General features: G+C 44.6%; 1 protein-coding gene across 7 annotated transcripts in view; it reads left to right on the top strand.

Annotated features, from left to right (window-relative positions):
• ush2a (Usher syndrome 2A (autosomal recessive, mild)) overlaps positions 1-18257 on the top strand; it is a 1354742-nt gene that overhangs the window by 700030 nt on the left and 636455 nt on the right. For all 7 annotated transcript variants that reach the window (XR_005462328.1, XM_038811752.1, XM_038811743.1 and 4 more), the window contains one exon: positions 13910-14057. Coding sequence is in view for 6 of the 7 variants with exons in the window: in XM_038811752.1 (XP_038667680.1) it covers positions 13910-14057 (148 nt within the window). In the remaining variant the exon portion in view is untranslated. The remainder of the gene's footprint in view (positions 1-13909; positions 14058-18257) is intronic.

Raw genomic sequence — 18257 nt, 5'->3', positions numbered from 1 at the left:
CTCATTGATCCTAAAGGGGAGAAGAAAATGTGTGTACAGACAAATAGAATTTTAAAAGGAGTAGAATCGTGTAGCTTTGTTTAATCCAATTACTTAACATTTATATTGCACACAGCTATGATTATTTGGTGTGTTGGAGATAATTTTTTATTGCAAGTAAAGGATGCATGCTTTGACTTGATTGTACTAAATTATCTCTGCCACAGTTTGTACATATTAGACAAAATATCTCTCAATTCAGTGTGATTAATTGAACGGCAGTACATAATTTCTGAGGTTCCAAGTTAAGATATTTTAGCAATGTGAAATAAATTACTTCAGAATCAATATATGTATTAAAAATAAGTGTATAATGCCATGCTCAGTTTCCTTTTAAAACATAATTGGTGTTTGACAATCCCAGTGAAATTGATTCTCAATGAATCTAGTGATGAGTAATGTATAAAACGTTAGTTTATTCACCAATGTAACTTGCCTTTATGTTTTCATAACTGAGGAACAGTCATATTCACAAAATTGAACACAATGCAGAAAATAATGAAAACGTCACATGTTTTTGATTTGTTTCAATTAATTATTTACTTGTATGATAGTGTACAAATACAACTCCAGTTAAATCTCCATTCTATATATTCTAATTATCCATCAGAATTTCCGCAGACTAAAACTTTGCACAAGATCTCACTTCACTGTATATTAGATCTCCTGTCTAATATAAATCAAGCCCACAGCCCAATAAATATAATTCCTTTGTTACTTGTACTGTTGCCATTCCTGTACCTGGAGTACAACGAGACAGAAGTGGGGCACCTTGTTTATCTTCCAGGCCAGAGAAGGATTCCATTATGACAGATAGTGAAGGTTGCATTGTGCAGTACACTATGAAATTAGACTAGTGCATGAAAAGAAAAGGTTTTGCATAGAATATTTATCTAATACCTCTTTTGAACTAATTTCGAAGTTGATAATTTTATTTTCCATCTTCTAAACAAGGGTTGACTGATGGTCTTCCGAGATATTGATATGCTCTTTAAAAATATAAATAGCAATGAAAACAGTAACCTGCATTTATATAAGGCCTTTAACATAGTAAAATGTCTCAAGAAACATTATCAAACAAAATTTGATTAAATTCACATAAGGATATATTAGATCAGGTGCAGATTAGTAAAGGAAGCACCTATAGGATAATAGAGTCAGAGCAGAATCTTCCGTTCTGGAGTTGAGTGGTGGGAGCAGAAGTGAGAATGATCTCCTCAGGGGTTGCGGGAATGTTGGCTACTCCTGATCTCATGTTGTTCAGCTCGTTACATATGTATGCATGAGGAACATGGTGAATCTTGTGGGGGGAGGAGGGAGAAAGTCACCATCCTCGCTGTTACCTCATAGGGTCGAAGGTCTTGCCACCATATTTAAAGAACACCCAGCAGCCATTTGCTCACTTCAAGCCAGGAGCTTCAGATTCTGCAGATCACATTATGTTTCAGAGAAGACAATGTGTGGCCCCATGGTTCAGCGAAGCTTCCCTTTATGTTCTCCGTGAGGTTAGCCAAGAAAATTGGGAGGTGCTTTTTTGAGCCCCTCTTGTCTGACTTCAGCTGCCTAGACAGAGATTGCAGCAGAGGTTAGCACATGAGGGGCCCTAAGGGGAACATCCCCAACAGTGTTGGGAAAGGATGACCAATCTGCTGTTCTCCGCCAGGGTAAGTGGCACTGCCTATCACTGCAAACTGACACACATGAGGGCATCAGGCAGCATAAGTGCATGAGTAGCACGGCACGGTGAAGCAGTGGTTAGCATTGAAGCCTCACGGCGCCGAGGTCCCAGGTTCGAACCTGGTCCTGGGTAACTGCCCGTGTGGAGTTTGCACATTCTCCCCGTGTTTGCGTGGGTCTCACCCCCACAATCCAAAGATGTGCAAGGTAGGTTGATTGGCCTCGCTAAATTGCCCCTTAATTGGAAAAAAGAAATTGGATACTCTAAATTTTAAAAAAATAAGTGCACAGGGATTTTAGGGTTGCAGGACTCAGCAGCAGCTGGGAAATGTGCATTGAATATGTGCCAGCCACTTCATTCTCTCAATGTTCAATCCGTTGCAGACATCCTGCTTGTTAATAAGTTCTGGGGAGGGCTCAGGAGCTGGCATAGCCTATATGTTCCTACAACGTTCATGCACCCATAATCAATCTGTGAATAGTTTTGATCCCTGAATCAAAGGAAAGGTATATTGGCATTGGAGGCAATCCAGAGAAGGTTCATGAGGTAGATCCCGGATTTGGAGGGATTTTCTTCTGAGGACAGGTTAAATAGGTTGGGTCTGTATTCACTGGAGTTTAGAAGAATGAGAGGTGTCTCTGAGTAAGGGGTTGCCCATTTAAGACAAAGATGAGGAGGAATTTCTTCTCTGAGAGGATAGTGAATCTATGAAATTATTTAGAGCAGAGTGGTGTCAAGGTTGGGTCATTAAGTATGTTTAAGACTGAGATAGACATATTTTTAATCAGTAAGGGAATGAAGGGTTATGGGGATAAGGCAGGAGCGTGGAGTTGAGGATTATATCAGATCAGCCATGATCTTATTGAATGGTGAAGATTCGATGGGACACATGGCCTAATTTTGTGCCAGCATCTTTGGGTTTTATGGTCAATCCTTATGTCTATTTACTGGACTAACACATATAACAGCAGGGAGTGGGCCAAGACCAGTGGCGGCATTTCTCCAATATTAGAATTCTAACTACCTTTGAGGGGGCCACAGATATAACCGATCATGAGCAGGATCATGCCTGCACCCACTTGGTGGCCTCCATTGAGGAGGCTGCCTTGGAGGACCTGGGACGAAATTCTCCGACCCCACGCAGGGTCGGAGAATCGCCCAGGGCCGCCGAAAATCCCACCCCCGCCGTGGCAGAAATTCTCCGCCACCCGGGAATTGGCGGGGGCGGGAATCGTGCCACGTCGAGCGGCGAGCCCCCTGCGGCGATTCTCCGGCCCGCGATGGGCCGAAGTCCCGCCACTGGGAGGCCTCTCCCGCCGCCGAGGTTTGAACCACCTCTGGTGGCGGCGGCGCAAGCGGGCCCCCGGGGTCCTGGGGGGGCGTGGGGCAATCGGACCCCGGGGGGTGCCCCCACGGTGGCCAGGCCCACGATCGGGGCCCACCGATCGGTGGGCGGGCCAGTGCCGTAGGGGCACTCTTTCTCTTCCGCCGCCGCCACGGCCTCCGCCATGGCGGAGGCAGAAGAGAATCCCCCAGCGCGCATGCGCCGGTGGTGACGTCAGCGGCAGCTGCCGTTGACGTCACCACCGGCGCATGCGTGAACCGGCTAAGGCCTTTCGGCCAGCACCGACGCCGGGCGGCGGGCCTGAAAGGCCGCTGGTGCCTGTTTTTGCGCCAGTCGACGTCGTGCCAACCGCTCCGCCGCGGGCCTAGCCCCCAAAGGTGCGGAGAATTCCGCACCTTTGGGGAGGCCCAACGCAGAGTGGTTGGCACCACTCCCCTACGCCGGGACCCCCCCCGTCCCTTCAGGTAGGTGAGAATGCCGCCCCAGGTCCGGCAGAACATACAGTGGGTGCTGGATATGCGCTCAGACAGGCATTCCGTTGCTCTAACCATGGGTGCAGTGTAGCAATGGCTTGGCAGGAGGGGTACTGGGCATTTTGACCTAGCTCCAGTTGCCCCTTCAAGAATTCAGTGAGGTGCCATCGCGCACCCACAGGGAAAAGGAGCACCAGCAAGGCTGGCCGGAGACTTCATGCAACAACATTCCAACGGTGCCCTGCACGTAATCTCCCCACCGCCAGTGATCTGATTACTTTCAGTGGGTCAGACCAAGAATGGTACATCTGCGCCTGTGCAGGAGATCCTTACCAGGCCAGAAGTCTCTTGGCCATGGACCACCGTAGGACACCCTTCAAAGTCATCACAGTCAACAGAGCAAAGCAGTCAGTAGGCTGCCTCCTCCTCAGCTGTGGATGTCGATGCTGCACCTAGATGTTGTAATAGGGAAAGAAAGATAAAGACATGTCATGGGCACAAAAGTAATAATCACTGTAAATCACAATTCTAAATTAATATCTATTTGTCCTATGTTTATACTTATATTCTCATTATGCTGCTAGTTGTTGAAATGACCGATTGCACTTAAGAGCATTGCATTTTATTCCATAGACATGTGGATGATGTTGGCCTCTTGGCTCACCATTGATTGTCTCACATCAATTGTTGTGGAAGATATAAGGATCCTGAACTTTGTAGGAGGCATCCTTGGGCATAATCGTGGGAGTTGAGACCTTAGTATGAATCTAGCCATCCAGCTGGCACTTGTGACCCTGGTTCAGTTCCTCTTCAGTCGTACCATGGCTAGCAAAATGGCAAGGTTGTCCAGCCATCTTTGGGAATGCCTGAAGTGCTCTGTGAACACATTGCAGTGACCCATGTAGTCATCACATTGTTTTAAACTTTCGCTCCGTCCCTGTTTAATTCAGGCAATTGGAAGGTTGTAATATTGGTCTACTCCTGACACCGCACGCCTTCCACCCACCGCCACCACCCGCCCCCCTTCACCCCGGCACATGGGAGGCCATGCCCACCCAGGCCCGTGAAGCTCCACTTCTCTCTCCTACTCCAGCCATCCCAGCCTCGGTTAAGAGGACATGGCCTTCAGCTCAAGCTTCGCAGCAGCTACAGACCTTGCTGGAATGCCTCTTCAAGGAGACCCTTGAATTATGGGGGAATGTTGCTGCCTTGGTGGTTTGACCATCGAGATGAGCATGCACCTAGTCATGGTTCTGCATCTAGTTGACAAATGATTATTATGATTTCCTTTAGTTGGCCAATTAAACACACCAGTAACTCCATCCACTGCTGAAGACACCCTCCCGCTTTAAAAAAAATGTTCTTGGCATGTAGGTGTGTTTGCTTAGACCAGCATTTATTTCCCATCCCAAATTGCTTTTGAGAAGATAATAATGAGCTAGCTTCTTCAACCACTGCAGCCCATATGGTGCAGGAACACCCACCTTCACGTCCTGACACTCACTGTGTTACTTCATTGAGATATTGCATGCATCTTCTACCCTCCCACTGTCACTCACCAAGTTTCCCCTATCTTCCTTCATGAACACCTCATGAACCTGCATCTCCCCCTGTTCTCCTTGAATCTTCCCTGTTAGCCTTGACCCTGTAATATTCATGTCTTTATCTCTGCTGTACCTCCCTGAGGTCTTAAACATCCAAGTGCAGATGCCCACTCTGACCCTACCCCTGACCCCTCCCATCTTCGAGGCCACCTTTAATCACATTTTTTTTACAACACAGTACTAAATTCTATAGTACCCAACCATGATCCTGCCACTGCCACGTTACCAGATTCACTTCCCCACCTTGCCACCATCACCAAGGCTCTGCATCCCAATATCCTAGTTGATGCACTATCAATTACGGCGAGACGAGAGTAGAGAGTAATCGAGGCTTTATTATGCAGAGATGTGGAGCCTCCCACAGTTGCTGCCGAAATGGCTGCAGCTCGGAGAGCCCACACATTTATACTCCACCTACTGGGCGGAGCCAGCAGGCAGGGATCTACCCCCGTACCTTTAGTACAGGGGCCTTACCGTAATACCCTCGTATGGGGTATATAATACAACAGTGGTGACTACCACACTAGTCATAAACCTCCGGACTCAAACCTCAACATCCTCAGCCCCACCCTTTAGACTTTTCTCTTTGCCACTGTCACTACCCAGACAGCCCCTCGCCCAACCAAAAGCATGACCAATACCCGCTTGAGTGAATCAGCCTACTTCCCTTGGCCTGCATTATCTCTCTACAGACAGCCTGCACTAGCCTTCCCTGGACACTATGCACTATTCCTCCTGGATAGTCTACATGAGCCCATCAACATTTGAGCAGCCACTGCTCTCCCTACCCCACTAACCCTTCCACCATTGGCACACTACTTTTCCGCCCATCCCCACTAACCTGCCTCCCTTCCTCCCTCCTTGGTCATCCTCCATACAACTTGCATTGCCACCACCTGTCAAGCAAAGACTGGCATTCACAGCCATTCCCAAAAGAGGACAATGCAGTGGCAACACACCGTTAATCATGGAAGATGTCCACCTCCTGCCCTCCTGCCCAATTAAGTTCCCTTTGCCCGCCTAGCTTCCCACTGCAGATGGGACCAGAAGGTTCCAGCCTAGTGCAATTTAGGAAGCGGATTCCAGAACTTAGGGCCGAAGTAAGTCAAAGAATAGCTGCAATGACGGATAGTTACCTGTGAGTTAGGCTAACTTTAGGGGAGGGCAGAGATCTTGGGATAATGTAGAGCTGGACAAGATTACAGAGACAGGGAAGTACAAAATCATGGTGGGATTTGAAAAAGGGAAGGATTCACTTTGGTACACATAGTACAATTATCTCTTTAGCTCCAATGATCACCTCTGTCACCTTTCCAGGCCTGCCCTCTCAATCTGGTTGGCTTCCAGCTGGGAATGGAGTAAAAACTACCCTGCTGTTAAATTCTGCCAAACCTCTGTGAAACCTGTATTTCCAGGTTTCCTGGTCATCATACCATTCACTTCCTGTCATCTCCGTATATATCAGGGCTACCTTTCAGATCAGACAATAAACCTCATTTACCCTTTTAAGTGGATGTAAAGGATCACATGGCACTATTTTGTAAGGAAGTATGAAGGTTGCAGGAGGACAGATTTCAACTTGGCTGTGATGACCATCAGCTTGCTGAATTTCACCCTCGCAATTGATAAATTAATAACGACCACTTAAATGTGATACTGAAGCTGTCAGCACTTGTGAAAGTTTGAGCCAGTTAGTTCAGAAGACAAAGTGGGAAAGGGAAAGAAATGAAATGTTCCCATGCAATCTACATTGCACCGAATGTTGTGTATGTTGCACTTAGAAGTTTCTGGCAGCCAGAATGGTCATTTGTGAAGATGAGATTTTGGAATAGACTATTTGGCTATTTCAGGAACTAGGATCAATTTTAATTTTACCAACAGGGCAGATGACAGTTAAAAAGAATCATTATGTACCTGCTCAGATTTCGACCAGTTCTAAGAGTATCCCAAAGGGATCTGCAGGTGGGCAACTCAGAGAGAGCCTCAACATTTATGCAGATTTCCTTATACTCCAGTGCAGCTTTAACTCAGGATTTGAGTGGGGAAGCTGGAGCTTTCATGCCAGCTGGAAACAGGTCTGCAGACAGAAGGGATTCTTTGGTTATGCCTAATAGAACCAATTTAACCCGACTCACTTTGTAAAATGGGTGGATTACCCAGTTTACTTATTTGCCCCCGGGCTGCTGGGAGCTGACCTTCTGGGATTTTTCACTTGCTCTCCAGCTCCGTCTCAGTGCAGTTTGACAAAGGGAACCAGAGAGGTTTTATGACTCCTATTGACAGAGATAGTGAGTCGAAAGCCAGTTTCAGACAGGTGCCCTGAGCAAATACAGGACACCTTAACCAGTTTGAGATGTGGTGCACTTCCAAATTTCTTGACAAAATTGTTGACCCTGTTGATTATAATTAAAACTTTGTTTGGAGGAAAGAGTGAAATCCTCATCAGGATTTCTCATTCGGCGACGGGGCGGAGAATCCGTTTTGACGTCAATAGCGGGAGCGGCACCGTTTTTTGTATTCTCCACCCCCTGAAAAATGGCGTACTGTAGGAGTACACCACACCGATTATCCATGGCCTCAGGCCATTGCCTGAGGCCTGCCATGCCATGCTCCATCCCCGACGGACGAGTTACTGATGTTGTGGGTTGCGTGTGCTCACACCGTCTGGGAACCTCGCGTGGCGGCTGCAGACTCAGACCGGCACTGCCACAGTTGGGGGAGGGCCGATCCACGGGCGGGGGGGAGGGGGGGTTCATTCGGGGTTGGGGCGCTATGGGTGGGTGGTTCAGGCCACACGAGCGGCTGAAAGGGGGCACTATTTTTGCGGTACGGGTCCGCGGGCTGAGTCCGCCATGGAGCACGGCGCTGCCGCTGCAGGCCGCACTGTGCATGCGCGGCCACGGAACCGGAAATGCTCAGGGCCATATCGGCAGCTCGAGCTGCGAGTTCTACACTTCCTCTCTGCTAGCCCCCAGCAAAACGGGGAATCGGTGGCCGATTTGCGCCAGTTTTCCTGGTTGAATAATTTTTCCAGTTTTCCTTGGTGGCTGCAGCTCCAAGAATCTCCAAGAATTCAATGACATTTGCTGCTTTTTTGGCCTTGGGGAGTTTCTCTCTGCAAACGCCACACTGCGAGAGATCAGCTCACCAGCAGAAACGTCTGTTTGCAGATCGGTGCACCGGCAAGGGCAAGATTCAGATCTCACCGGGTGGAGCGAGTCAAGTGACTCACGGTTGGTCCAGCGCCTGGCAAAGAGCCCAATTTGGGGCTCTTGCGGGAGCCGGGCGCAACGGGGTCGCTGAATCATACCCAATGTCTTATCTAATTTCACTTTTCAATTTTATTATGTGTCCGGGAATACATTCTTACTGGTTCTGCATCACATGATGTGTAGCGACGTCAGCAGAATGTTTGCACGGGCTTTGCGCCATGCACCATCTTGATTGAGCAACACCCTTGTTTTAAAATAAATTTAGAATACCCAATTATTATTTTTCCAATTAGGGGGCAGTTTAGCGTGTCCAGTCCACTACCCTGCACATCTTTGGGTTGTGGGAGTGAAACCCACGCAAACACGGGGCGAATGTGCAAACTCCACACGGACAGTGACCCAGGGCCGGGATTTGAACATGGGTCGTCAGCGCCGCACTCCCAGTGCTAACCACTCCGCCACCGTGCTGCTCTTTATGAGCAACACCCTTAATAAACCCTCATATTTTACAGGAATCCAAAGTGTGAGCACCTCCATACCTTTTCTCTTTGCGGCAGCAAAGAAATATAGCAGGAGAGAAAACTGCCGATGAGGATTGAAGCAGAAAAATCGCTGGAAGGAAGATTTTTGTTGACTAATTTTGGGACTGCATCGGGAACAACAAATCATTCTCAGGACCAGACTCACACACATCGGACAAAGCACTGCTGCCAATGTGAAGATTTAACAGGGTTTTCAAACGCAACTGTGAGTCAGAAGACTGACAGTCAGGCAAGACTTGTTTGCATTGAATTGAGTGGGACCTGGGTGGCTAGGACCAGTTACATGGTGAAGTTGCACTGCAGAGAACGGGGATTTTGAAGTCTGCTGATTCTGCATGGACCACTACTTGATAGAAAAGTCAAAATACTCAGGCATAAAAGGGAATGGATTTCCTGGCATAGACCCTTGGAGGCTGAATCTAATGATGGCGCCATAGATTCGTTTGATGGGGATTATGAAACATGGAATTCATGTGAAGAATGATTCCAATTATTTTTAATGGCTAATCAGATACAAGAGGACCTAAATGTTGCAATATTTTTGAGCTCAGATGGTCGGAATATGTTTATGCTGCTACAGAATCTTGTCCACCCAACAAAGCCAAGAGACAAATCCTTCAATGAATTAATGAAAATCTTAGAGAGACGTTTCTCTCCTCAACTGTTATTGATTGCAGAAATGTTCCGATTCCACAGCCATAGTCAGGAAGAAGGAGAGAGTGTTTCATAGTTTGTCACACCTTTAAGAAGGTTAGCGAGATATTGTGAATTTGGTACAACACTTGATGATACTCTTTGAGTCAGTATGGTTTGTTAGTTGCACAGTGAAGCAATTCAGAGGAAGCTTCTTACTGTAAGTGATCTAACTCTGAAAGCTGCTGTGGAAGTTGCCTCTAGCAATGAGAGAAGCTTCACAGATAGGGCCTGGAGTGAAGATCCACAAAATGTGTACCTCAAGGAAAAAAGCTGCAAAGGTTCAACCATGTCACCGTTGTACACAAGTTGGACCGAAAGCTTCTTCTCCATCAAGAAAACACAAGTAAACAATCTAGTCGCATCTACAAATTAGTGGATGAAACTCAAGATCACTCAAAAGGCAGCGGAACCAGGCTACAGCGAGAGCTAAAGTGAGGTGTTTTGTCAATGCAGGGAGATCAACAACATTTTTGTGCTTTTCTAAAACTTGACGGTCGTGAAATTGACACATAAGTAGATACGGGCGCAGCAGTTTCACTGATACCTGAGACAATTTAGCATCAAAAGCTGAAGCATCTGCCTTTAAAACAGTCAAATGTAAACCTAAGGACATACACTGAAAAGGTAGTACCATTAAAAGGATGTATCATTGTGAAAGTAGAAGCAAATGGGCAGACTGCGAAGTTCATGTTGTCCGTGAAAATGTTCTTGCTCTATTTGGCAGAGCATGGTTGGCTAAACTAGGCTTAACTGGGAAACAGTCAATCAATTAGTGGATTCAAAGAGCAACAACTTCTGAAGAAGAATGACAAGTTGTTCGAAGACACTATGACTGGAGTTCAGTTACACCTGAAAGTCAAGTCAGACAGAACACCCAAGTGTCTCAAAGCTAGAACCATACAATATGCCATCCAGCCTAAAATTGAAGAAGAATGAGAAAGGTTAATGTGGACAAGAGTAACTGAACCCGTTGCTACGTGTAATTGGGATGGCACCAATTATTCCAGTATTAAAACGGGATGGCTCAGTGAGAATTTGTGGATATTTTAAAACTACTATTAGCCCAGTTTTGTGCATAGATCATTATTCACGGCTGATGATTGAAGACTTGTTTGCTGGACTTCCTGGAGGACAGAAATCAGTAAAATTGATCTTTCACAGGCATATCTACAAATGAATGTGGCTGCCAAATCACCGCCAATACTCATCATCGTGATTCACAAAGGTCTGCTTCATTACAGAAGACTTGCTTTTGGAATAACATCTGTGCCTAGTCTTTTCAATGATCCATGGATAAAATTCTAAGAGAAAGTTGGGCAAAGTCATTCTTGAGCAAAATTAAGGAACACTCCACCATTACAACCATTACATCTGTGGGAGTGGGAGTCTCAGTCATGACAGAGAATACACATTCATTGGGCGCGATTCTCCGCTCCCCACGCCGGGTGGGAGAATCGTGGGAGGGCCCCCCGACTAATTTCACGAACCCCTGGTGCCCCCCGCGATTCTCCCACCCCCCGCTCGAAAGAATCACCGGTCGCCGTCCGACCTGGATGGGCCGGGCAGCCTGCTGTTTGCGACCATTTCACGACGGTGGCAACCACACCTGGTCGCTGCCGTCGTGAATTCGCCGTGAGATGCCTGTTTTGGGGCTTATAGAGGAACTGGTGGGGAATGAGCACCACGACTGTGCTCAGGAGGGGACAGGCTCGCAATCGGTGCCCACGACGTTAACGACGACCCTCCCGATTCTTCCCGGGAGTGGAGAATTCCGTCCATTATGCTGGTCCACTGGAGGTCCACATGTTCTTGGTGATTGTGGATGCATACTCAACATGGCCAGAAGTTGATATAATGAAGTCAACGATGACTGAATAGACCACTGAAAAACTAGATGAAATATTCACAAGATTTGGAACACTGAGCAGATTGTCAGTGATAAAGGAATGCTGTTTACTTCAAAGGCGTTTGAGAACCCCTTGAAACAATATACACCATATCAAGTCAGCTCCATATCATCCAGTAACAAATGGATTGGCTGAACTTTTTGTACAATCATTAAAGCTTTGTAACACAGCATCAAAGGACCAGGGGACATTATAAAGAAGAGTAAACAAATTTCTAATATCTTATCGGAACCTGTACATGCTCCCATGCAAAGCTCACGAGCAATGCTGTTGTTCAAAAAGAAACTATGAACATAGTTTGATTTATTAACAACACATGATACTTCAGAGATTGCCAAATGACAACAGCAAGCACAAATTGCTAGGCGGGAGGAATTCTCTAAAAAGAAATTATTCAACCAGAGAGAGAGAGTGTTAGCTAGGAGTTTTACCACCAATGAGAAATGGGTACCAGCTATGATCCTTGCGAAGATGTCCAATATCATACACCGTAAAGACGGATAATGAAGGAGTTTGGCGACTACATACTGATCAGTTACTTGCTGCAACAAATGAGTTTGCAGAAACATCGCAAGAGCTTCTACCGTTAGAAGATCGGAGAGGCATACTTTGGAACCAAGACCAGAGACAGTGATGAGTTCAGATTCTTTTTGTGAGGACTTTTCAATGTCTATATTGACAGACACTGTAATAACTCCTTAAGAAGTACTATCTACAGAAAGGATTGAGGAGACTTCTGAGGTCGCAAGTACAAGAATGATGAATTCTACGAAAAAGGAACAGATATCCACCAAAGAGTTTTATTGAATTGCATTTATGTATGGAAATAACAAATCTGGGGATCTGTTAATTGTTGTTGCTGCATTAATGAAGTAAGGAGGGAGGCATATTATATATTATAGACACATTCTTACTGGTTCTGTGTCACATGATGAATAGTGATATCAGCACGGTGTTTGCGTGAGTTTTGAGAATTTCACCACACCGTGTTTTACAAGAATCCAGAGTGTGGGCCACTTCATAACTTTTCTCTTTGCGGCAACAAAGAAATATAACACATTTGTTATTTGCTTTATCTGCATACCAAAATCTGATCCTCGAGATTCTATCCAATTTTCAATATCGATGAGAAGAACAACATTGCAGCTCCAATTTATGTATGAGTTAAAACATTATTCTAAATTTGATTTGTTAAGATGGAACTGAATGATGAAAGAACACAAGTGAATAAAGAACAACAGTAAAAATTAAAACATGTATTTTTACAAATAAATGTTTTTTAAAAACGGAACAATTTGTAATAGAAAGAATATTTGTTTATTCTTGACTATCATTGATGTTGCTGGGGCTGCCAATGACATCTATATGATTTGATTTTCTGTACTATATTTAGATCTGCTGTGGTTACAATATACCCTTTTCTCTTTCACTCAACCTACTTTTGGCCATGATTGATGAGTACATCAGTAAATGATTTGGAGAGCATCCACAAATTCTTTGAAGCTAAATATTTTACAATTAAACAAAAAATAGAGATGCACAGTGAGTGCTGAAAAGTATATGTGCCTGGAATTTCCCTGGAGGTTCTCGCACAATAACTTTAGCGGAAGATCAGCAGAAACCTTATATGGCCGTGAACACTGTTTCTCCAGAGTTTCTGCTGATCATTTGCCAAAATTATAGTGAAAGTAGGGGTAGCGGTGATATAATCAAGCATGTGAGCCTTTGAAGCAAAACAGTCATAATTTCTGAGGGATTTTCAGGAGAATTCTCAAGGAAATTCCACCCTCTTTTTTTCAACAGAACGCGCAAATTACTTCCTTCTGCAAAGTTGCATGGCACAGCGAATATGATATACACCTCCGAAAGGTAACCTGCAGGCAAGGGATTGGTAAATAAATAATTTTACCAGAGTACCTTAAATGAAAAAGACATGCACACAGGAATCATTCAGCATCTGGAGGAGAAAGATGGATAGATGTTTTGTTTCAAACTCTTCGTCCTGGCTATCATGTGATGCTTTACACAATCTTCCGGTGTTTCCATTGAGCAGCATTGCTTCAATCCACATCATGACTATTCTGGACTTTAATTTAATCAATTCGTCCTTTGTCTCATTTTCCCTTCCTTCCATTCAGGTAACAAGATGATGACTGACTTGACACAAATCCGTGTTTTTGTTTCAAATACATGGCATTCATGGAATTTTCACCTCTATCTGCTGGGTTATTTAAAATTTGTATCGAATTGATAAAATAAATATTCTTAATAGTCCTCACAATTAACAAGAAAATCAATTACCTGAGAAAAAAGTGATCATTGTCCATGACAAAGTAAGGAAGTAGTTACTGTACATAACATTAAATAATAAAATTTGATTGAAATGTATTTATTGAATTTTTTTTTCTCTCAGGCATGCACTGGAGGAGGATGCACAATGAGTCCAGCTAGTACTGCTAAAACTGAGGAGAACACCCCAGAAAAGATCCCTGCTCCAGTTGTCCACTCTTACACGTCCAACTCCTTTAACATCTCATGGGCAGAACCAGAGTTACCAAACGGTGGGTGATTTTTTTTTGCCTGAAGTTAAAAACATGATTAGCAAAGGTAAATTAATATTCTAGATGACAACTTATATGTGGCACTTAATTTTTAATGACCATTTTAACACATAAAAAACTCCTGAGATAGCATCATTTTATGTAGCTCAGAAATTACAGTCATTTAGAGTGTTGTATTTAAATGGCTCAAAAGTGCTCCCTTTTGGCTGTTATTAAGTACTACATCTGCAGGATGTATGTGCCAGCTTCTTGACTGTGTGCAGACTGCTGCTCTGCCTGTTTGTGTTGAGCCCACATATAGGGCAAGCTTGTTTGTTTAAAATAACATGTCAAACTTTCATTGACTGATTCAAGAGTTTTTTTAATATACGAATAATGATAGTGGTAACAACCTAGTCATATATTTAATCCAAAGCGCTTTTCCCCCTCTTTTTAGCAGGGGTTGATTTTTTCCATGTGGGTGCTAAAGTAGCAAAGCAGAAGAGCAGTGAGCTTGTGTGGTTCATTGGCATCATGTTAGGCTGACTGCGTGGGATTTCCTGAGGTCAGCCCTAATTATTTAATCACGGCAAGCACTGGTCCACACTGCTCCTGGAGATAGCAGCTCTCCAGGAATGTGATATTAGGGGTGAAAGCTCATGCACACGGGCAGCCTTTGAAACAAAGCAGAGAGATTTCTGACAGATTTAGTCACATTGGAGAAAATAATTTTCGCCTTTTAAAAGGCCAAAATGTTCTTCAATCAAGACTTCAGACTTTCCAAAAGTTGGAAGAGATCAAAGCAATGATTGGAAAAACCCAAGGCAAGGGGAAGTAAACAAGGAGGTAAAAATTGTAGTTTGTGACCAAATAGCACAGCAGATGATGAAGCTGCTGCATAAGACGGTTGTCAAGGGTTGCCCTGTTTGGCACTCTATGACACTTTCTCCAAAATACAGCATTTAAAATTGAGTGGCAGGAAGAAGTGGTCAGTGTCAATACTTTGTACCTGCAAGGCCTGTCCTGATGTAGATGAAAATAATAGACAATCATGAAACTGGCAAGGAAAGACTACCCAACAGAACTGTTTACCAGATAAATGATCACAGTATGTGTGACATGTAATGTTGTATATCAATCTTCTTTTTATTCATTTGTGGGATATGGGTGTTGCTGGCTATGCCAGTATATGTTGCCCATTCCTAATTGCCCTTGAGAAGGTGGTGGTGAGCTGCCTTCTTGAACCATTGTAGTCCATGTTTCATAGGTACACCCACAGTGTTATTAGAAATGGAGTGCCAGGAGTTTGACCCAGCGACAATGAAGGAACGGCAAAATAGTTCCAAGTCAGATGATGTGTGGCTTGGAAGGGAACTTGCAAGTGGTGGTGCTCCCATGCACCTGCTGCCCAAATCCTTCAAGGTGGTAAAGGTGAGAAGTTTGGAAGGTCCTGTCGAAGGAACCTTGGTGAGTTTTAGCATTGCATCTTGTACATGGTACAAACTGCAGCCATTGTGTAAGGGAATTAATGTTGAAGGTGGTGGACGGGGTGTCAATCAAGCATGCTGCTTTGTACTGGATGGTGTGCAGTTTCTTGATTGTTGGAACTGCACTCACCCAGGCAAATGGAGAGTATTCCATCAGACTCCTGACTTGTGCCTTGGAGATGAAATTAAATGAAAATGAAAATTGCTTATTGTCACGAGTAGGCTTCAATGAAGTTACTGTGAAAAGCCCCTATTCGCCACATTCCGCGCCTGTTCGGGGAGGCTGGTACGGGAATGGGGAACAGGCTTTGACCAGTCAGGAGGTGGGCTATTCGCCACAAAATTCCCAACCTTGGACTTGCTCTTGTAGCCACAGTATTTATATTGCTGGTCCAGTTCAATTTCTGGTCAGTGGTAACCCTCAAGAAGTTGAGAATGGGGCATCAGTAGCGCCATTGAATATCTTGGGGACGTAGTTGGATTCTCTCTTGTTGGAGATAGTCATTGCCTGGCACTTGCATGGTCTGAATGTTACTTATTACTTATCAGCCCAAGACAGAATATTGTCAAAGTCTTGCTGGTTATGGACACAGACTGCTTTACTATCTGAGGAATTGTAAATGGTGCTGTCATTGTGTAATCATTCGTGCACATCCCCATTTTCTTTTTTTTTAAATTTAAATAAATTCAAATAAGAGGCAATTTAACATGGCCAATCCATCTATCCTGCACATCTTTGGGTTGTGGGGGTGAGACGCACACAGTCATGGGGAGAATGTGCAAACTCTACACGGACAGTGACCCTGGGACGAGATCGAACCCGGTCTTCAGCGCTTTGAAACAGCAGTGCTAACCACTGCGCCACTGTGCCACCCAACATCCCCATTTTCACCATATGATGGGGGGAATGTTATTGATGAAGCAGCTAAAGATGGTTGGGCCTCGGACACTACCATGAAGAACTCCGATAGTGATGCCCCGGAACTGAAATGATTTATTTCCAACAACCACAGCCATCTTTCTTTGTGCTAGGTGGAGAGCTTTCCCGCTAATTGCCATTTACTTCAGACTTGCGAGGGCTCCTTGGTGCCACACTCCATCAAATGCTGCATTGATGTCAAGGACAGTCATTCTCAAGTCACCTCATGAATTAAGCTTTTTTGTCCATGTTTGGACCAAGGCTGTAATGAGATCAATAGCTGAGTGGTGCTGGCAGAACCCAAACTGAGTGTCAGTGAACCAACCTGGAACACTGTTATAATAATAATAACTTCTTATTGTCACAAATATGAAGTTATTGTGAAAAGCCCCCAGTCACCACATTCCGGCGCCTGTACTAGTCCATGCCGATTTCTCTCATAGCTCTACCGCTCTTTCATTGCTTATCATGAATAACCATATTGTGGCAGGGCACATATTCAAGTTCGAACTTAAAACAAGCTCACACCTTCAAAGGCCTTCACAAATAAAATAATTGTAACACAATCTAGCTGAATGATACATGGTTGCTCACTGACACGCAGGATATGTTACAGGACCATCAGCAACCTCTCTCCTTTGAGACATCAGAAAACTGTGCATGTTGCTATTGTTTTTAACGGAAGAGGGAATGAAAGTGATAGCTACATTGATCCATGCATTAATCGCCTCGTTGATACATTTGTGGGAGGCATTTTGGCTGATTCTACCGAGAGAAGGGGGAACCTTTTCTTCCACGATCACTGCCATCAGCACGCAACAGGTTTATTGTAGGTCTTATTGAAACAAATGGCACAGGCCTTCCACTAATTTTCTATGGGATCAAGGCCAACCAGCCAGTTCCCCATGTTAACATGTACTAGATGCTGTGGTATGAAGAGACAAGAGTTCATCTCCTTTTTCACCAACACACCTTTAATGGTTCAAACTCACTCTGCACAGAACTCTACAGATCATCACAAGCTTCAGAGTCCACCTGAAGACCCTTTACATATCAGTGTCAATCATTGAACACTTAACATAAATGAGACAATCATTGAACACTTAACATAAATGTGACAACTAATTGCAATGTCTCTTAACCCATTACTTAACACCCCACACATTTGCTGTGAAAGTTTGAATTCCAAGAGATCTAACCTGAAACCTAGCCACTGCAAATTTTCATGCAGGAACATCAGGAGCACTCAATGCATCTGGAGGGAGGCCAGAGCTAAGTAAGAATGGATTTTCTGGTTAAACTGTTGTAGGCACCCGCTGGAATCATAGAAATTAGATGTTTTACCAATGACCCTTGATATTCTGCCGGCATTGCTATTAGAGTTTGGGAGCCAGCACAGTCCTGTTTTCATCAATGAGATTACTGCTCTTGGATTTTTGGATACTTCAAGACTAGGTGCCATGTTGTCCAGCAGAAAGGTGCAAGAGCATTTGCCTCTTGCCTCTGTGAAAGAGAAACAAGAGGTCAAATTTTATCTACCGGGTGGGCAGCAATTGAGGCCTGTAGCAAACCTTCCTGATCTTGGTAGCATGAGGTTGGGCAATTTTCATTATCGGCATATTTCAACCAGGTTCCATCGAAGACATGAGGAAGCATTTAGGTGGGAGCAGAGTTCGTTCAGCAGCACGGATATGGAGTTGGACAGCAGAAACAGACCTAGATATTCACATGTCGATTAAGTCATAAGGGGTGAGCCTGGTGCCACACACGGTCAAATGCTGCATTGATGGCAAAGGCAGTCACTTGCACTTCATC

This window comes from Scyliorhinus canicula, chromosome 1 (genome assembly GCF_902713615.1).
Source record: "Scyliorhinus canicula chromosome 1, sScyCan1.1, whole genome shotgun sequence".
Lineage (NCBI taxonomy): Eukaryota > Metazoa > Chordata > Chondrichthyes > Carcharhiniformes > Scyliorhinidae > Scyliorhinus > Scyliorhinus canicula.
This window is presented reverse-complemented; position numbering and strand designations above follow the sequence as displayed.